This window comes from Aythya marila, assembly GCF_965140915.1.
Source record: "Aythya marila genome assembly, chromosome: 5".
Taxonomy (NCBI): domain Eukaryota; kingdom Metazoa; phylum Chordata; class Aves; order Anseriformes; family Anatidae; genus Aythya; species Aythya marila.
The window spans coordinates 38,999,046-39,019,287 of record NC_139046.1 but is presented as its reverse complement, the minus strand read 5'-3'; the positions used below and the strand labels follow the sequence as shown (position 1 = coordinate 39,019,287).

General features: G+C 32.9%; 1 protein-coding gene across 14 annotated transcripts in view; it reads left to right on the top strand.

Annotated features, from left to right (window-relative positions):
• The window catches only part of RYR3 (ryanodine receptor 3), a 218,150-nt gene that overhangs the window by 135,276 nt on the left and 62,632 nt on the right, over positions 1–20,242 (top strand). For 9 of the 14 annotated variants that reach the window (XM_082761306.1, XM_082761316.1, XM_082761311.1 and 6 more), the window contains exons 46-58: positions 706–826; positions 1,929–2,098; positions 2,745–2,965; positions 4,083–4,173; positions 4,501–4,641; positions 6,939–7,120; positions 7,970–8,048; positions 9,706–9,795; positions 11,206–11,355; positions 12,591–12,653; positions 16,982–17,057; positions 17,237–17,360; positions 20,083–20,198. In XM_082761306.1, coding sequence (XP_082617432.1) covers positions 706–826; positions 1,929–2,098; positions 2,745–2,965; positions 4,083–4,173; positions 4,501–4,641; positions 6,939–7,120; positions 7,970–8,048; positions 9,706–9,795; positions 11,206–11,355; positions 12,591–12,653; positions 16,982–17,057; positions 17,237–17,360; positions 20,083–20,198 — 1,624 coding nt within the window. The remainder of the gene's footprint in view (positions 1–705; positions 827–1,928; positions 2,099–2,744; positions 2,966–4,082; positions 4,174–4,500; positions 4,642–6,938; positions 7,121–7,969; positions 8,049–9,705; positions 9,796–11,205; positions 11,356–12,590; positions 12,654–16,981; positions 17,058–17,236; positions 17,361–20,082; positions 20,199–20,242) is intronic. The other 5 variants (XM_082761305.1, XM_082761317.1, XM_082761309.1 and 2 more) reach the window with 1 other exon arrangement.

The following is a 20,242-nucleotide window of genomic DNA, read 5'->3' as shown; positions in this document are numbered from 1 at the left end:
GTGCCATATTTATGTGTCTCAGTACAACAAAAAGCAAGAGATTTGACTTGTAACCTCCATACTTAAAATTACCAAAGCTATTAGCTTTACTACCTGTAAATTGTATCTAGCTGTATATTGCTAGTTTCATGTTAAGAAAATTACTGGAAGAGGTTTTCAGAGAGACAGATTGTGAATATGTAAGTTCTGCTAGAAGGTAAAACAAGTTGGTCACCCCATTATTGTTAATTCCTTTTGTGATTTTTACTGCATAAAAATAATAGGAAAATGTGTAGATACATCTGACAGGTTTGCATCTGTTCATAGTATAAAAAGGCAAGCTGAAAAGCTATCACTGAATGTTCTGTAAGTAACTTGAGTCTTTCAGAAATTTTTGCTTTCAGCACTTCGTCTGATTGATCCTTGGAAAGCTTAGCCATGTAGCTGTTTGTTTGTTTGTTTTATTAGGAATTTATAGCATCAATAAATTATCCATTTATGATACCAAAATTAGGAATGATGAAAAAGTAGGATAAGCTTAAAATCAGCATTCCTTTATAGTGCTGTGATAGATTGGATTTCTATGATTTTTTTTTGTAGTGTTTTGGAAACACTATAGTGTTTCCAAAAAACATGCTAATATCAGTATTTTTTTTTTTGTTATTATTTTTTTTTTCTGATTTCACTCAGTATTAACTTTCTTAATTGGTGCACTTTTTCTAACAGCTTATTCAAAGTGGAAAAGGTGAAGCTATTCGAATCAGGTCGATCCTCCGATCTCTAGTGCCAACTGAAGATTTGGTTGGGATTATAAGTATACCGCTAAAGCTGTCAACAGTTAACAAAGGTAACTTCATTACTTTTAGTATATAAGTTCACGTTTTGTAAAAAGCTGTTAACACATAACTTTCAGGTGTGAAATGTTCTTTAGATTTTAATTAGGTATGGATCAATTAGACCTATAGAAGAGATACTTGGTTCTGTGGAGCAGAGAACGTAAAAACATAAGAAATACCTTACTGGAACACTGCAGTGGCCCATCTATCCCAGTATTTTGTCTCATGCAGTTGCTATAGAGACACTATCTCTTTAGGTATAACACATAAGCTTGACCTCATTCCCTTTGTACTTTCATCACTCTGAAACTTAAAAATACTACAAAATCAAGATGAAAAAGGGTATTGATCATGTATTCTTGCTTGTTGTGTGACTGTTGATTCTTTCCTAGAAGTGGTCTTGTAGTTATGCAGGGTGGATTTATTTCCAAACATAACTTCCAAGATAACCCTACAAACTGTAATTTTATGTAAAGTATAAATGCAACAGAGGAAGAGGTTTTTATGGTATATGATCTACATCTTTCCTGTTAGTTGCTGCATGTTCCACTGGCTATAAGCTACCAATTTATCATTTTGTTCTACTCCAAAGTAATGTTATCCTCCTTCCCCTCCTTCTGCTGTCCTTTCTTTTTCACAAGGATTATCTATTCCTCCTTACAGTCATTCCCCTTTACAGATGGTTTATCATTTAGCGTCTGTTACTGGTGTCTTTGCTTGTATTGCATATTCTTTCTAGTCTAGTTTACATGATACAGAAATGAAAATTATTAACCTTCTGAAACTTCACAGTTACTATATATATTAATGTTTGTAATAATATGTTTCTTTAATTTTACCTTACAAATATTCTCTGTAATAGTAATGAAACACGTAGAATACTTTAACCATTCATTCTTAAGTTTGCATTTAAGACAGGAAGATTAATCAATTGCAATATGTTTTTTAATAACTACCTTGAATTCTTTTTCAGTGTGCAAGAAAACTGAACCAAGAATATGATTTCAGACATTTGATTTTAGTCAATAAATGTAATTATAGTGTCTTTCATTGTCTTCTTGTTTCTTGCTTATTCAGTGATTTTCTATTAAAAGTCATTATATATTTGTGTAGATGGCACAGTAAATGAGCCAGATATGTCTGCAAATTTCTGTCCTGATCATAAAGCACCAATGGTACTCTTCTTGGACCGTGTATATGGTATTAAGGACCAAACCTTCCTCCTTCACCTATTGGAAGTTGGATTTTTACCAGATTTAAGAGCTTCTGCCTCTCTGGATACAGTAAGTATTTTGCTATGCAGATTAGGTGCTTTAATGGCTCAATTAGTGTAATAAATGGAACTTCAAGTTAAAAAATCTTTAAAAAATTTGCTCACTGTAATCCCAAGCAGTAATAGTTCAGTATATTTTTATTCGTTTCTTGAGTTTAAGTTTTAATTGTAAGCATTCAGTACCACAGAAAGCAATGATGTAGTGTACTTTAAATGCAGGCTTACCTTAATTACTGTAAGTACATGGGATATTCTGTAATAGGCTTTTATTTCATGCGTGCTTTCCAATTGCATTGAAAATTCATGTATGTGCAGGTAGGAAAAATTGAGTGAGATGAAAAATGCTACCTAATGCTTTGTGATTTTTCATAACCTGTTTAAAGAAATAAGCTGCCTGTTTTCTTTTTTGCTTTTATTGGTTTAAAGAGCAGTGGGGCAAGAAATCAGTTTTTAATGGGATAAGTGGGATGACTTAATTTTCTCAAGTTTAAAAAAAAAAAAAAAGGGCTTTTGTCCTCATGTATATACTGTGAATACTATATTAGTACCCAGCCACTAAAGGGACCTCAGGAATATGTCATTATTATGTTTTATAATTTCATATTTAGTAACTTTTATTCCATATGATACTAACAATCAATTACTACTTCCTACAGGTTTCTCTAAGTACCACAGAGGCAGCTCTCGCACTAAATAGATATATTTGTTCAGCTGTGTTTCCATTACTCAAAAGATGTGCTCCCCTCTTTTCTGGAACAGAGCATCATGCCTCTTTGGTTGACTCCATGCTTCACACAATATATAGGTTATCCAAAGGACGTTCCCTTACAAAAGCACAACGAGACACTATTGAAGAATGCCTGCTTGCTATTTGCCAGTATGTATGATGCATATGTTCAAATTGATTTCTTTTGTGTGTGTATGGAAATAAGAATATGTATTTTAATAATTTTCTTCATTGTGTATAATGTAGAATGAAGAGAGTTTTATTCCTGCATGAAATAAATGACCTGACTGTATGACAGGATTTCTTTTCCTAAGAGAAAATAGTTCTGATTTTTCTGTTACTTATCCTGCATTCTACAAGCTGGTGCATTGCTATGAGCATTGCAATGATACAAAATGAATTCTGGTTATTTGTAAAAACAAAATTCTAGTTATTACCAAAATGTTTAGGTGAGTTTGACAGTGTATGTGTTGGGGATTTAAGGTGTTGACATGTTTGTATTTTTTCTTGTGGCTTGAGAAACCTTGTTCTTTGTTTTAAAAAAAAAGGAAAGAATGAAAATAAAAAAAGAAGCCAACGAAGAAACACTTAAACCAAAACATAAACTACCCATCATTCTCCAAATCTGAAAACTGATTCTAAAGATGAACTGAGCCTTGAAGTAGTAGAGATGTACAGATTTATTTCTAATAATAGTTATCATAATGTATTTACAAGACCAGTTTCAGTCACGAGTGTTTTGCTGCTTTGTAGTTTCATATCAAAAACCATTCTTTTAGGGCAATATTCTGTTTATTTTGCTTAGATTGTCTCCTCTATATATCTAAACCACCCTGAAGAATCCTTAAAATTGAACAAAGAAACAAACAAAACCCAATAGCAACAAAAAACACCCTTTCCTCTGATGTTATATGGGACAATCATACCTGTTGTCTAATTGCATAACAGAGTCCAAAATTTGCTTATCTTTGTGTTATATCATTAGATAGATGACATAGAGTCAGGTTCTTCAAACTTATTTAGAGAGTCTAATATTTGTTTTTTCATGATTTTTTATACACCTGAAGGTATTAACTATTCATTTTGTTTTTCGTTGTGTGCACACCATATGTTTCTCAAAATAGTTTTCATGAATCATTTGAATACCAATGTGGAAAATAATTTAAATTTGTATTTAATTTTCACTGGACTGTATGAATTTTTACTAACAAGAACTTCCTTTTTCATTTTCTTTACTTTTTTTTTTTTTTTTTTTTTTTAATTACAGCCACTTACGTCCCTCTATGCTACAACAGCTGTTGAGAAGGCTAGTTTTTGATGTACCACTACTCAATGAGTACTGTAAAATGCCTCTCAAGGTAAATGGTGTATTTTGTGTACATGCATTCAGCATAAAACTCAGTTCACAATAATCTAGCTAGCTGGAGATAACAGTCTTTATGCTTCTTCAGCACAGCTCTACCACTCCCACAAAAAGATAAAGAAGAAAAAAAGACTCTTTTTAAGATCTGTTAGAAGTAAAGAAATAAACAGTATTGGTGGGCATAAGTATAATATTTAATAAGAAATAAGTATAATAATATTTATTTAACTGTTTAAGCAGATGCTACCCAGTGTGTTATATTATTAAATATCAATGTTTTACACACTTTCACTTTTTTTTTTTTTTTTTTTTTTACACCTAGCTTCTGACAAATCACTATGAACAGTGCTGGAAGTATTATTGTCTACCTTCAGGAATGGGAAGCTATGGAATTGCAGCAGAAGAAGAATTACATTTAACTGAGAAACTTTTCTGGGGAATATTTGATTCCTTGTCTCATAAGGTAATGATTAGAATTCATGTTTCACTATGGGCTTTCTATAAAAGCATTACAATGATAATTTGCAATGCCAAGAACAGAAAATGCCTGTATCAGCAATTCTTTCACATAATACAGGATGTATGACAAAGAATGTTTCCAATGAAGTAACATTCTAATAAAAAAAAAAAAAAAATTGAGTCCTGAATCATGAGGGATTTGGGATTTTCTCCAAATTAATAAAATGTGAGATTTTTGTTTTGATATAGCCATATACCTTTCCACTGGTAATGATTGCTTGCTGCACTAACAAGTCAGTGTTCTCTATTCAGCTTTATTCTACTTTGCTCTCCTAAACTTTTTATAATACTTTTTACTGACATATAATAGCATTATTTTTACAAAATGTCTGTATATGCTAATCAAATTACTGGTGTATGCACTATAAATCTAAATTATCTATTTTCAAACTGACACTTGTATTTTGTTATTTTGCCAGTCTTTGCCTAAGTTAAAAACTATGATCCAACCATTGCATAAATAAACATTTTCCTGTAGTACTCTTCCAAGGTGTGATCTTAGGATTTTTGCACTTACTAATGTTTTTTTCGAAGTAATGTTACGTTTCTGATATTAGAAATGCCTTTCTGGATAGATACTTTTTGAACTTGTTCTCTTTGAACTTGGCTCAAAAATCAAGTTCTCACTATGAGAATGTAGCAATATTTTTCAGTGCATCCCACTGAATGTCCATTCCAGTTCTAGTCAACAAATTTAGGTGATCGTTTCTCTATGCATCCTTTTTATAATACGAAAGTAAACATTGTCTCTTCACTACTCTAGGATGGCTTTTAAGCCTTATTTGTATTTGGTTTTAATGACTTCTTAGTCTGTCTCACTGCTGTCACAGGTAGAAACAGTGTCAGTAGGGCCTGAGGTCACGATGAACCATTTTTAATTTGTCTTAGTATTTTACAAATAAATGAAGACGATGTATTTCTGTCAGTATTGGTGGCCCGCTGTAATAGGATTTGTATCATTTTGTAAATGATTATTCGTCCAATGAGAGCATTGTGTAAAGCTGCTAAGCTACAGTGTTCTCCATTGTTTTGTTTTGTACTGAGATATTTACAGGTTTGGCGTTTTCATTGCTTCCAGATGTGTTAGTGGAAGTAGTTCACCCTGTGATCTCACTTCTTTTGCTTGTGCATTAAGCACTAAAGAACATTGTAACAAAACTAAAGGAAGTTAAAGATTCAAAGTTTCAGGCATTCTTCTTGCTGTAAAGTATAATTTTATCAGCAAGAATCTTCAGTGGAACTTAAAATTGCTTTTCAGCATTTTGTTAACACAAAAATAATAAACTTGTCATTCAAATTTAGAAAGTCATGTAGCTTATCTGTGTCTTTCAGTGAAGCAAGAGAAATATTTCTTCAATTTATTAAATAATTATAATAGCATGGAACTCTTGCACATCAGTGTTCAACAGTAAATGTGTTAAACTCTTTTAAAAGTACATCAGTATGCATGTTATACAAGTGGGGAATCTGAAGTGATTATTTTTCCCAGGGGCACTAAGAATGTAGTTTGAGAGCTTTTAATGAGAACCTGGACCTCCTATGATCTGCTGCTACTTTCTCTTTGCTCCCCTCCCCCCCCCCCCTTTTTTTAAATAACTTAATTTACACACTTAACTTAGTGTGTAACAATTGACCTTGAATGTTTTTCATGGCAAGTTAGCTAAGGATAGGATAAATTCTTCATATGTAATTGCACCATGTGTTTTTATGTATCAAGTACCATTATCTCTAGAGCTAATTATTTAGAAGACAAAATGCGCTAGTTCACCTCTTAACAGGACAATTCTGAGAGATAGTGAACTGGCTTTGCAACAGTAAAACACAGTTTTCTTTGACTGGCATGATTTAAACTTTAAGAAGTTTAGGGCAAAAGACGGATAAACTATTATGACTTCTGTAGTTAAAGACAGTATTTTGTAGATTACTGTACTTCTCTGACTAGGTAATCAACCTTTGATTCTTTCTATGTAGGCCTTAACAGCCTGAAGAAATCTTTACATGCTCCTACATGTATTGTATATGCTTATACAGCTGTCAGCATACTCTTACAGTAATTGGAACAGTCTTGAAAATGTATTAGGTTGATAACAAGAAAAATACAGGTCATACCGCAATATTTTTGCTCTGTGCTTAGTTTTAAAATGTGCTTTACTGTCTCTTTGCATCTTCTAATATTTGTACATATGGCTGATTGGTTTTCACTAACATTTTGCATGTTTTTCTGTTGGGTTTTCCAACCAGTTCCTATCTCTCCTGCAGAAGTACGATCCAGAGCTCTTTCGAATGGCCTTGCCTTGTCTAAGTGCTATAGCTGGTGCTTTGCCTCCTGATTATTTAGATACACGAATTAGATCAACTTTGGAAAAGCAGACTTCAGTGGATCCAGAAGGAAATTTTGATCCCAAACCTGTCAGTACAGCAAAGTGAGTAATGTATTTCGTAACAAATTCCTTTCCTTATATATTTTTATAACGTTTTCCTTACTAACACTTTTTTCTCCTCTGTACAGAGCAGTGGCCAGTGACTGACTTTTTAATGATATTAGTACCTTTAAGAAATAATACAGGCATTTTTGCTTCTTGCTTTCAAATGCTTTGCTAGAACATATCCTGTTTAGCAGATACAAAACACACTACTCTTAGCCCTGTAAAGAACTTCAGTATTCTGCAGAGTATGTAGTAAATTAGTACTTCTTATGTACCCCATTCAAAATATTTGAGATATTTACAGTTGATGCTGTCATTATTTAGAGTGTGGTACAGTGATGGCAAATGGTACAAGACCATCAAAATCTAGTAAGTGATTCAATTAACCTATTACCAAGTTTTTATAAAATCTCATTTAGTTTTGAGACTTAATCCTAGTAACCTGGTAGAGCAAAACAAGCAAATCATGTGTGATGGTTTAGTAGAGACATGAGCTTTTAAGTAATTCTAAAATACAGAGTTCTAAAATGTCTATATTCAAGAAATGACTATTGCTGATTGGTGATTGCTGTTAAAATCAAGACCCTCCACTAACCATCATTATTTAATGTGAGACGTCCATACTAATACTGTCTTGCATTAAGAACTACCAAGAATTATGTATTTGAAGACTCTCTGTAAATGCTATTATAGCTCTGTTTTGCTTAGTGTTATTTATTCTAAAGAAAAAATACATACAAAGTGAAATGTCTTACCTTCATTTGGAGATGAAGCTTTTTTTTTTTTTTGCATAGATCAGAGTGCAGTGACTTACAATTGAATGACCAAACTCTCCTTTCTTTACAGCCTTGTACTTCCTGAAAAGTTGGAGTATATTGTCAGCAAGTATGCTGAACATTCCCATGATAAGTGGGCCTTTGATAAGGTAGGAACTGTTTTAAGACTGGCAACTGTCTTACCCCAGTAATACCTGAGGTGATTGTTGAAAACAAATGTGAGGTGTTTAAATGATAGGCACTTGTTCAGCGTGTGCATGTCTATATTCTTTAGGGATATGTGGAAGAAACATTTTGCTAAAGCAAGTGGATTGATACTTGTCACTTTTTCAAAGTGAATTTGTTAAGACAAATATTTGGTAGGGACTGAGGAGGGGTGCTTAATTTGTTTTGTTTCTGTTTTTTAAAGTAAGAATATATATTTCTTAGCATCATATTGCCTTGGTAATGATGGTCTTTTAATGGAAGTCAGAAATTCAATTTTACTGCAGCAGCTCTGTGATCTGAGAGTACCTGGGAAGTCTAATATCGTTTATTATTTCAGAAAATGTCGTTAGAGTTTTTCTTTATTCTTGACTTTGAGAAGGCTGTCACACATTGATTTGCCCTATAGTTTTCCAAGTGTTCTATCACTGTGTTGTCTGTGGTTCAGCACTTCGAAAGAGGTGTAAGGCATATGTATAATGTGATTTTGAACTTTTAAATGTTAAAATGAAACATTAAATTTATTGAAGGGCTGTTTAGTCTTAACAGTTTGCAAGTTTTGATGTTAATAAATAGAACTTGTAGAGTTAAAACTGAGCAAAATGAAGTTTGATAGAGTTGCAGTTTTTACTAAGTATGTTGAAAGTGTTTGGATATGAGTAACTCATTTAATCCAAGAATGAATTTTAAGCGTCTCTTTCATTGAAGGAAAAGACGGGATAGATTTATGTAATTTATTGTGACAATTAATAACAATTACATTGAACAATTATACAGAAATAACCATTCTGTTATTGTATGTGTCTATATATGCAAATCTGTAGAGAAAGACTACATTAATGTGTGTATAGTTACATATATCTCAAAAGTTAAATTTCAATTAATATTCTTTAAAGCAAAGGCTTCAGTAAGTTACCTTCATTGATACTTGATCTGTTAACATCATATATTTCATAAGACAAGCAGTGTGTTGCTTCCAGAAATTGCATCACAATTCTTTTTCTGAGACTGCTTTTGGTGTGATGTTAATTAGTTCAATCACCACAGCCTGTATCTTTGATACTAAATCAGTAGAGAGTATCGACCACCGCTTGTCATCTGTGTTACGTAAAATTATAATTTTGACACTGAACTTAAAAACAGATACTCATTTCTCATAGGCTAATGCAGAGTCAACATAGATGTTTGATTACTTCCAGAAATTGAAATTTGGAAGCAAGTAGAATCTTTCTTCTCTCTGTTGCTGACTGTAGCTTCCCAGAGAGTAGACAAGCTTTTTTCTTTTTGTTTTGAAACTTTAGCCAGTACCATGTTAATGCATTAATCGTTAGTCATTCAAACCATTAGTTTGAAAGTGGCCAGTGTATAGTAGAGTCACAAATCTTTGCATGAGACTTACTGCTGATAGTTAGACTCTGATCTTCCCAGGCCATGTTTTATTCTGGTGTATCCACAGATGGATGCATTCTATTACACACAAATTTCTGTGGCACAGTGTAGACATTGGAGTAGATTAGCAATTCAGTATGACACACAAAACTTGCTGTTTCTCACTCATCTGTGATGCTCTCATCTTATTTCACTATATATATATCTTTTCAGACTAATAATGGATGGAAATATGGTGTTTCACTGGATGAAAATACGAAGACTCACCCATTAATAAGACCTTTCAAAACTTTAACAGAAAAGGTAATAGAGAATACTTAAGCTGTATTAATGGAAAGTAGCTTGATTTTGTATACTTTTTTCTAATACAATTCAAATTTATTATACAACTGGAGGACAGGCAAACTCCTCTTATCTTACAGATAAGAACAGCGATCTCTATATGCTACAGTGATTGTTTAGTTAATAGAGTCCTGCATAAATGATACGCTTCTGCTACGCAGCCTTCATAGGCCTGAGCCAATTAGTAATAAAGGCAGGGTTTTCAGGTCTCTGTGGATGAGGAAGTGACTGGCAACTACTCTTGTGTTCTAAGTAAAAGTAATCTAACATATCTAATTGAAGGTAATTCTGTCTTCAAGAAAGATGGTAGAAAATTTTAATGAAATGGGAGAACGTGCTTCAGTTGAAATTGGAGAAAAAACATTAAAAATATTTTAAATACACTTTACATTTGAATTTCTTGACTGGGCATGAATGTTTTTTAGTTGTCAAAACACTGAACTAAACTGGAATTTTGTTGTATATTTTTGCAGTGATTCACTAGGTGACCTAGTTAAGTCAATTACATTTGTCCCCCTTTACCGTACTTTTCCCATTCAGAAAATTGAGATGACAAAATTAGGAGTTCTCATTTCCCAAGGTTTGTAAATTGCTTTGATATCTTCAGAGAGGGCCTGAAGTATTGTTGGTTGAATTATTATTTAAGCTGTTTAAAGGGATTTTTCAAAATGGTCTCAGATTTGAAGTTCTGAACTATTTCTAAAATCAGGTCTTTCCATAAAAACTGTTAAATAAGTATCATAAAAATTCTTATTTATGGTTAAGAGTTGAAATACTTTTATTATGTTGATTTGAGAAGTCTTAATACGATGCACTCAGAATTTTCTTTCCTACAACTTTTCAGATTTTGTATAACACCTTTACATTTCGAAGGGCTGAAAGCTCTCCCCTAATTTGCTGTTGATGGCTGTACTTACACGAAGAGGTTTATAGATCAGTAATGTTCTGTATCTGTAAATAGATATAAATAGAGGAATGCTTAAAAAAAAAAAAAAAAAAAAAAAAAAAAAAAGCTTTGTGTTCAAATGTACATACTTAACTAATTTCTTGTAAATGAAATTTGTAATTTTAGTGTCATCAGTCTTAGATAATTTTGGGCTGGAGCAACTAATTAGTAGGTTTCCAGATACAAACTACATTATTGCTTCAGAGCTCAACTTCCCTTAGTTTTTAATAGACATATTAACAGTCAAAAATAAAAGCAAAAAGGTGTGTAACTACTTTAAAGCTTGTTTCTCATGCAAAAAATATTATATAATGTCTACTGGATTTCTTTAACTTTTGTGGCATGTGACAATTTATGATGAAGAACAGAATATTTTTACTAAGTTTTTGCTGCTTGTTAAATGAAGAAAATTATTTGCTTCAAAGGAAAAAGAAATTTATCGTTGGCCTGCTAGAGAATCACTGAAAACCATGTTGGCCATGGGATGGAGCCTAGAAAGGACCAAAGAAGGAGGAGAAACAATATTACATCAGCGTGAAAATGAAAAGCTCCGCAGCATATCTCAGTCTAGCCAGGTGAGATGGAATTGGTTAAATCTGGAAGAAAAAAAAAAAAAAAAAAAAAAAAAAAAAAAAAAAAAAGGCTTGGTTGTTAATTTACTGAGAAACTATACAAAAATATGTTTATTTTATATTCTTTTCAATGAAAAGAAGCTTCTAGAGTTAGAATTCTGAGATTGGAAGTCTCGTCACTATAATAAACAAATACACTGTAACATTAAAGAGGGGACTGCAAAAAAAGTGCAGTTTTTACAAAGCCAAGGTGGTCAGAGACCATATCTCTTAATTTTCTAATGGAGAGGGATTTTGTGTAGTCATTTAAAGAATACATGGCACAGTATTTAAAGCTTTTTGTTTTACAATAGTTAAATCTAGAAAATTTCTTTCTTGGTCAAACAGAAGAACCTGAAATTGGCTTCTGTCAGGATTATTATGACAGACAAATAAGATTGTTCATTTAATACTTTTTGTAAAATCTTACAGGCAAGTGTTGCAGATAAGTATATAGTGCATAGCATTTTGATGTGATAAAGACTATTTCTTTCATTTGTAGTTGTTTTTTCGTTGTAGTTGCTAACATGTTGACCTATAAAATTAAAAAATGGTTTCAAACAAACAAAATGCATGACATGATTCAGTACAGGATTTCAGCACGTTTAACTTCAGTACATTTGAAACCACTGATTTAGGTGTGACTTCACATTTAATCACAGGAATTAGGTTTGTTACATTGGAGCTTTCACACTTTAAACATTTCAAGACTGCATAAATATTTTAGACCTTTTTCTTAGTCTGTGAATTCTTTTAGACAATAATTAACTTTAACTTTTCATTATGGTGTCTTATCTTTAATATATGTTGTTCATTCATGTGGTTGTCACACCGTTCTGTCATGTTCTGAAGACACATTGAATGCCTCATGATTGGTCTCCTTACTTAGGCTGAAAAGCATATAAAAGCAGGTTGTCATCTATTGCCAGCAGAGGCATCTGAGTTTTTTTGCATGTTTCTCATTTCCATATCAACAGATGTACTGTTAATCATCCCATGTGTTGCCAGCACATTACGAGGTGAAAGGTGAACACAATTTCTCAAGGAAGTTTAAAAAAAAAAAAAAAAAAAGTAAATACTGTCACTGATTAGATCAATAAGAGAGGTGTTGTAGTTGAATATTGAATTCTTTTATCTAAAATATTTTTTATTTGAAAATAATAAAATAATTCTTTTCTTTTTTTTTTTTTTTCCCTCAGGGAAATGGATATAGCCCAGCACCACTTGATCTCTCTAATGTGGTGCTTTCTAGGGAGCTTCAGGTTTGTATTTGTATTTTGCATACTTTGTGCTAGAATGTTGTTGTTTAATCCAGAAGGCAGCTGAGCACCATGCAGCTGTTTGCTCCCTCCTCCCTGCCAAAATGGGATGGAAGAGAGAATCAGGGAAAAAAATAAAAAAAATAAAATCTTGTGGGTCAAGATAAAGACAATTTAGTAGGAAAGAAAAAGAAGTAAAATAATAATAATAATGATAAAAGAATATACAAAGCAAGTGATGTACTATGCAGTTGCTCACCACCTGCAGACTGATGCCCAGCTCCTCTCTGAGCAGTGCCCCCCACCAGTTTCATTGTTCGGCATGATGCCATATGGTATGGAATACCCCTTTGGCCAGTTTGGGTCAGCTGTACTGGTGCTGTCCCCTCCCAGCTGTTGCACACCCCCAGCTTCCTCAATGGCAGTGCAGTATGAGAAGCTGAAAAGTCCTTGACTTAGCGTCAGGACTACTCAGCAACAATTAAAAAGTCAGTGTGTTACCAGCATTATTCTCTTCCTAAATCCCAAACACAGCACCATACCAGCTAGTAGGAAGAAAATTATTTCTGTACCAGGCAAAACTAGGACGTGGAAAGACTTAGTAGACTTTGTTATTGATGATTTGAATTTTAACAGATTTTATGAGTGTACTTCTGTCTTTGTTTGTGATTCACTGTTGTAAAAAGGTTCACATATATTATTTATAAATGTTAAAAAGAGATTTCTGCTCTTTATCTCATTGGTGCTTCTTGAGTTCCTAGAACAAGTTAGCATGAAGCCAGGAAAGGGACTGTAAACAGCTTTTGATATATATTTAGCCTATGCCTGTGCTTACTTTGTATAACAGTTGAATATATTGATGCTCCTGATGTTATGCACAGACCATGTGCAGCCATATGCTTAAAAGCCTGAGAGAATGGAAGAATTCATATTATTATTCCAGACAGTTTCATTGTAAGAAAGAAAGCTGCAAAACACAGTTTTGCTTGTGTATTATTTTTCAATATATTACCCTTATCGATAAAATGACGTACAAATTTTAAATAGAGCAATAGTAGTGAAAAAGTTTATACAGAATGAAGAAAGTTTTTTGTTTTTTTTTTTTGTTTGCTTGTATGTTTTGTTTTTGTTTTTTATTTTTCCTTGAGGGATGCCTACATGTTTTTAGTGTGCTCTTCAGTGTGTTAAGACCTTATAGGGCTTCTACTTTTTTCTACTATTTGCAACTCTTCTCACCCTCCCTCTCAACCATATTGAGTAAAGAAATCTCTCTTTACCTCAACAATATTTATACCATCTGCCTTGCTTCAAACTTGCATATTAGTATTCCTTTATGATTATACATGCAACAGGCATCTCTCTTTTTTTTTTTTTTCTTTCCTATGCTCATTCTAGAGTAATTTCATCTCCTGTGTTAACAACCACAAAGATGCATATTTTCTTAGGCTTTATTTTGTCGTTAGTTTGTTTCAACTCTCCATCTCACTGAAGTTGTTCCTTCTGTGTTGTCTTTTCCTAAAGGTCACCATGATCAGTACCTGTCTTCAGAAAATTGAATGTCAGACTTTCTGTCTTCCATATTAAGATTTCCTTTCTGTTCTTGGCTGCATGTGCTGTTGACTTCTTGTCTAATTTTAATCATCTGCTCATGTTGCTTTCTTCTCTCACTGTCATTCTTCACTTCACTTTTCTTTGTACATCTCAAAATTCTTATTAGTTGACTGCTGGGGTTAGTTTTGCCATGCCAGTATCCTCCTCCACTCCTGTTCTTTTGATACAGAACTGTTTAATCAGTTCCCATTTCTGTTGGAAATCCATGGCCAAGCTGATTTTCTTAACTAAAATTTATTTTCTAGATTCTTTCAGCTCTATTGTCTTATAAATAGTGTCTTTAATTTCAGTCTAATAATCAGGTACCCATTTACTTCTTTCCACCCTCATTCCATCTTTAAATGTAGTCCTCCTCATGCCTCTACTTCTTTTTCTGCAATAAGTGTTTCCAAGGGAAAATTGAAAGCATTCTATCACTTTCTCTTTTTGGATAGCCTGTTTTCTTTCTGTTTATCTGTATTCACAGCAATATGGTAGTTCAATTAATATAAACCATTTCATAGACTAAACCACGTGATACAACTAAACTTTTTCCCTCTTCTTTTCCTTTCCATATGCTTTTCCTAAGAGTTTTGTTTGCTCAGAACCTCACTCAAGTGTATTCATCTTCCGTTTATTGTTTTTGTCTACATGTATAAGCTAAAGATTCTAACTTCTGAAGATTCTAAGCTAAACTTTCTGCCTTTTGTCTCTTTGATGTTCCCTTTCAGCCACAGTTTTGCTAAAAACAATTAACCTCTTTTAGCTTCCTTTTGTAAAAAAGGATCTCCATTTCCCTGTCCTCATGAATACTTTCAAAAAGGGAAATAATCTTGTTGCAGTTAAATAGTTGTTTAGCTATTGTTACACTGTTGTGTATCAACACTGCATGTTTTTTTGCTTGATGACTAATTATCTGATGACTAATTATATGATGAGTAATTATTAGTTTATCAAAGGTTATTGATTTTAAATTTCTTGTTTTTCTTTTTTTTTTTTTTTTTTGCACAAAAAACATCACTCCTGGTTTTCCTTCAGTTTTCATTCTTCTTTCATCCAAGAGCTCATTGAATTCAATATTTACAGTGACTATTTGACAGTGTTCTTTAATCTTAGTGTATCCAACATGCAATCTAATCCCTGTTATGTACTGACACACTGTTATCACTAGTTCTGTATTGATCTTTTTCTAGCCAAAACACAGTTAGTTTTCAAAAAATGCCTTGTTTTGATGCATTTTTCCCTGCTGATGTTCTAGGAATTATATCATCTATTGTGTTGTTTGTTTGTTTGTTTGTTTGTTTGTTTCTGTGCATGTGTGATTGTTCTATTGGTTCTCTTTCTACCTTTCTAATCATTCTTTCAAAGTATACTAAGTATACTTTCTTGGCATTTTAGTACTTCTGTAAAGAAGTTCTCTGTATTGCTTAGTCCTAGGTCATTTTTCCTTGGTCTACAAGGAAGGAAAAGTTTATTTGGGACAAATCACATAATTTCATTCTCTCCAAAACAAATTCTATTTTTCTTGAATGTCTTCCTTGTCTTCTGTCCTTCTTGACTCAGAACTTCCTCCAGCAGATCCTTCTTCACGTTTCCGTTATTGATAACTGTAGTTGGTATAGATATCCTCATAGTGTCTCAGACATAGAATTTCAGCATTATTTACTTAAATCTCTCACACAGCCAGGCTATTTATCTTAGCTCTAAGATCTAAAGCTTGGTCCTTTGGAGTGAAAATTTTATCCATGGTTTTGTTGTCTTATGTTTTGATTTCTTCATCTCTTTTCTTCTTAACTACTACAGTCATTCCCAACTAATTAGAAAATGCCTCTGTTTAACATTTTTTGTAATCTATTGCTTCTGCCTTTGTACTCAGACAAATGAAATCTACTTCATATTACTTTGTTTTGCTTTCAGATTTTTCTGTTAACTCTTCCTCATTTTTCTCATTTGTTATACAGCATCAGTTTTTATACATTTGATAGGCCATGATACCATCCCCCATTATCTATATGCTAAATTGCAAACCAGTATGTTGCTTTTTCCATTGTTGCCCTTCATAAGTATTTGTAGTGCTACTTCATTAAGCTTTTATAAGAACAGACTCAAGACTGTCCTTCATATTATCTGTTAAAAGAGATCTGTTAGGCTGTTTATGTGCAAAGACTGTAAGCTGTATTTGTGTCCAAAGGATCTAAACTATTATAAACCAGAATATAAGAGAAAGAAAGTAGTCTGTACTTCCTGAAAAATAGATGTTTATATTTAGTTAAGTCTCATCATCTGTGCTGAGAGATCTTTACGTTTTTTTCTTTGTAGATTGTCTTCACATTGTCTAATGCCTGCCTTCAGCATAGATTCTCCTTGTACTGTAGTTCACTCTTAGACATCATACAATTAGAAGACACTTATGGTTATTTTGTTTTATGCATTGCAGTCCGTAGCTTAATAGGTACTGCTTTATGACTAAAGTCATTTAAGAACTAGCATAAGGTAATAATAAGTAATGACTTTATCACTGTTTTATTTGACCTGGAAAGCATCTGTATTTTTTGTGTCCCACTTTACTGAGGTAAATGCTTGGATGCATAAACCAACTCAGCCAAAGTTTCTATGGGTGATGTTTCTTTACCAAAGACTGTAGATTATACTCAAGACTGTAGAATTATGTATAATTACAGAATTATTAATTTTTCATCTTTTAATTTTGCATCGTCTTATTTTTCCTGATGGCAATGTAGGGAATGGTTGAGGTAATGGCAGAAAACTACCATAATATATGGGCCAAAAAGAAGAAAATGGAGTTGGAAAGCAAAGGTAAGCCAGAATCCTGTGCCAAAACCACACAAAAAAGACAAGCAAAATGAGGGAGAAGAAACAGTCTGAAAGAAGACAGTGTAAGACAATCTAAATTGAATAGTTTATTTTTGTATTTGAAGCAAAATAAATCTTAGAACAAATAAAAACCCTTACAGTTCTCTCAATTTTTACCAAAGGTGGAGGTAGTCATCCTTTATTGGTACCTTATGACACGTTGACAGCCAAGGAGAAATCACGGGACCGTGAAAAGGCACAGGAGCTGTTTAAATTCCTTCAAGTGAATGGTATAATCATATCTCGGTAAGGTGCATACTTTTGAAATAATTGCTTATATTCAGTGCACAAACCATGGTAATTTTCTTTATCTCACTGCATCCTGTTAGATGTTAATATATTTACTGTTTGGTATATCTTCTATCTTCTGTAAATCAAAGTCCTAATTATTTTTATGTTCAGAAAAACCCGTCTGAAATAGTGTAGAGAGCTAACTTTTAATATGTGATCATAGTAAATACAAAATGCAACAGTAGTATAATTGAGCAAGCAGATGATTCAGAACTTCTAAATTAGCAACCAGCAGCTGTCAGTAAGATTATGGGAAAGTAAATCTGAGGCCTGATACTGTAAAGTGGTTTTTAATCTAGTACTTAAGAAAAATGTTGTTTTGAGTTTTCTGAACTAGTAAGACAGAGTGGGCATTTTTGCAGGCATTTCCTCCTTAACTTGCTCAAGCAGAACAGCATATTATTTGTACTATAAATTGAATTGCTGTATCTGGACATATGTTGGCCTTTGGGATTTTACTCCGTCAAAATTAAAATAGCTTATTATTATACTGTATTTCTGGTTTTGTGTGATGGATTTGTGAGTTACTGTATCATAGCTGTCATTTACATATTACATGCAAAATTCCTGAGCACATAGGAAACTGCCATTTTGCTAGCATTAAGCATTTTTGTAATCTACACTGTATTCATGAACAATATTTTTTGTATGTACATAGGGACATATTTACTTGTTTTCATTTGTTTTTTTCTTCAAATTTGTGCCTTTAGTGAAAGTATACATCCAAAAAATTATATAAATTGATTATTAGGATCTGCAAAAGTTACCTTCAGTGGTTTCAGTTGGCTTTACCAATTAATACCATTTTTAAGATATTAGAAGACAGAGCTCTAAAGATACATTTTTGCAGTACTTCAGAGAAAAATTCAGTTCTACAAAATATGTAGGTTCTCAGCTTGAAGTCAAATAGTATGCATTCTGGTAGGCATTTTTATATCCTCTATAACTGCTTTAGAAATATTGTTTAAGAGAAGCAAATTTAGTTCCTGCAAAGGAAAGGTCCTTGAAATATCAATGGAATTGCTCAAAAGCAATTTAATACCTCTTTACAGCTGCATCTGTTATAGTTAGGAGGGCAGTGTTTTGAGTGTTGAATAATGAGATAAGTCAACTTGAAAAGAATCTTTTCGGGCTGTTTGTGGGCTATGGGCAAAGAGTTGCAGTAATTGTCTGTATCAGGGTGAGTCAAGATTATTGTCCAAGTGTTTTCTTCAGATGAATACGTACATTTCTTAAGTAAATATAAAATCTTTTAAAAGTACTTTTAAAATCTTTTTAAAATACTGATTGAAATTATCACATTTTCAGAATGACATTTTTAAAATGTAGGACTACAGAATCAGAAGCATTGAATAGTTTGGTTTGGAAGGGACCTTCAAAAATCATCTTGTTCCAACCCACTTACAGAGACACCTTCCCCAAGACCAGGTTGCTCAATGCCCAACCAACCTGGCCTTGAACACTTCCAGGGATGGGGTGTTTTAAAGATGCTTTAAGCATCTTTCAGCCTATACAAGTGCTTTTCATGCTGTCTTTTGTCATTTAACATAATTGCATTAAAAAACAAACAAACAAAAAAAAAATTAGGAAAGTACTTGTAATCTTTTAGTAACCATAAATTACTATATAAACTCAAAAAGAGAATATTTACAGTGACTTCACTGAAAATTCAGGTAAATACTTAGTTGCTTTATCCTCTGTGAAAATGAGCCAGTAGGAGACACCTGTCAACCATACATAGCTCTTATTGCAGTCATGTATCATGTACATGAATAAATACATATCAAATAATGTATGCATGTTGTAAATCAGTTAATAGGTCATAAAAGTATGTAAACTAGGACTCTTCAAATAGATTTTTTTTTGTCTTTAAGTGAAAATGTAAGATGGGGGAGATTAGAAAAGTCCTTTTATATTTATGTATAAACCGGTATTGGAATGCATTTCTTGGTTTCCTGGTTCTGTTCTCCAGACTATACCTGTTCTTCTTCTCCTACCCATCTTATAATATGGTCATGAACCATGTTCTTATTATTAGCGTTTTCATTGTTAAAATTTCTGCTGCATCAACCTTCTTCTGCAGAATTAGTGATTTCCTTGGATTCACCTCGTAGCTGTTTTATCTAATCTTCATTTATCCTCCCTAATTTACTTCTGAAACAGTGCTGAAGAATTTCAGGACAAGTGATCATTTCCTCCATTCCACAACACTGAGTCCATCAACTTCTTTTCTTTCTTGCAAGGAAGTTTATTCCATGCCACAAACTTGCCTGCTTCTTTTCTATCCTTCTGTAGTCCAATAAATCTGCATTCAATGTTTTCTGCATCTCCTTTAGCCAGGTTGTCTTTTCTAATTGATAAAGGGAGAGTCTTCCTATCTACCGCTATTTGAAGTGTACAGAAGCATTTGAATATAGCCATTATGCATAGCCAGTGTTTCCTTATCGTTATGAGTTGTTATGATGGAAATTCGAGTTAGAACATGAAACATAAACTGTTTTTAACGTTTCTTGCTATGCAATTAATAACTAAGAGTTGCTGTGGAAGGTCATTTTCTGCTATTTACAAAAATTTACCATAAGCAAAAGATTAAAAGGAATAGAATGCTTCTTAGTACTGTCAACATTTGTACTACTGTCTTCAGCAATGCAATTTATCTGAATGCTTTCTAAAATAGGGGTCTGAATGACATGGATTTGGATGCTTCATCCATGGAAAAGAGGTTTGCCTTTAAGTTTCTGAAGAAAATTTTAAAATATGTTGACTCTGCTCAAGAGTTCATTGCACATTTGGGTAAGTTGCAGATTTTATTTTGAAAATCATTCAAGTCATTGATA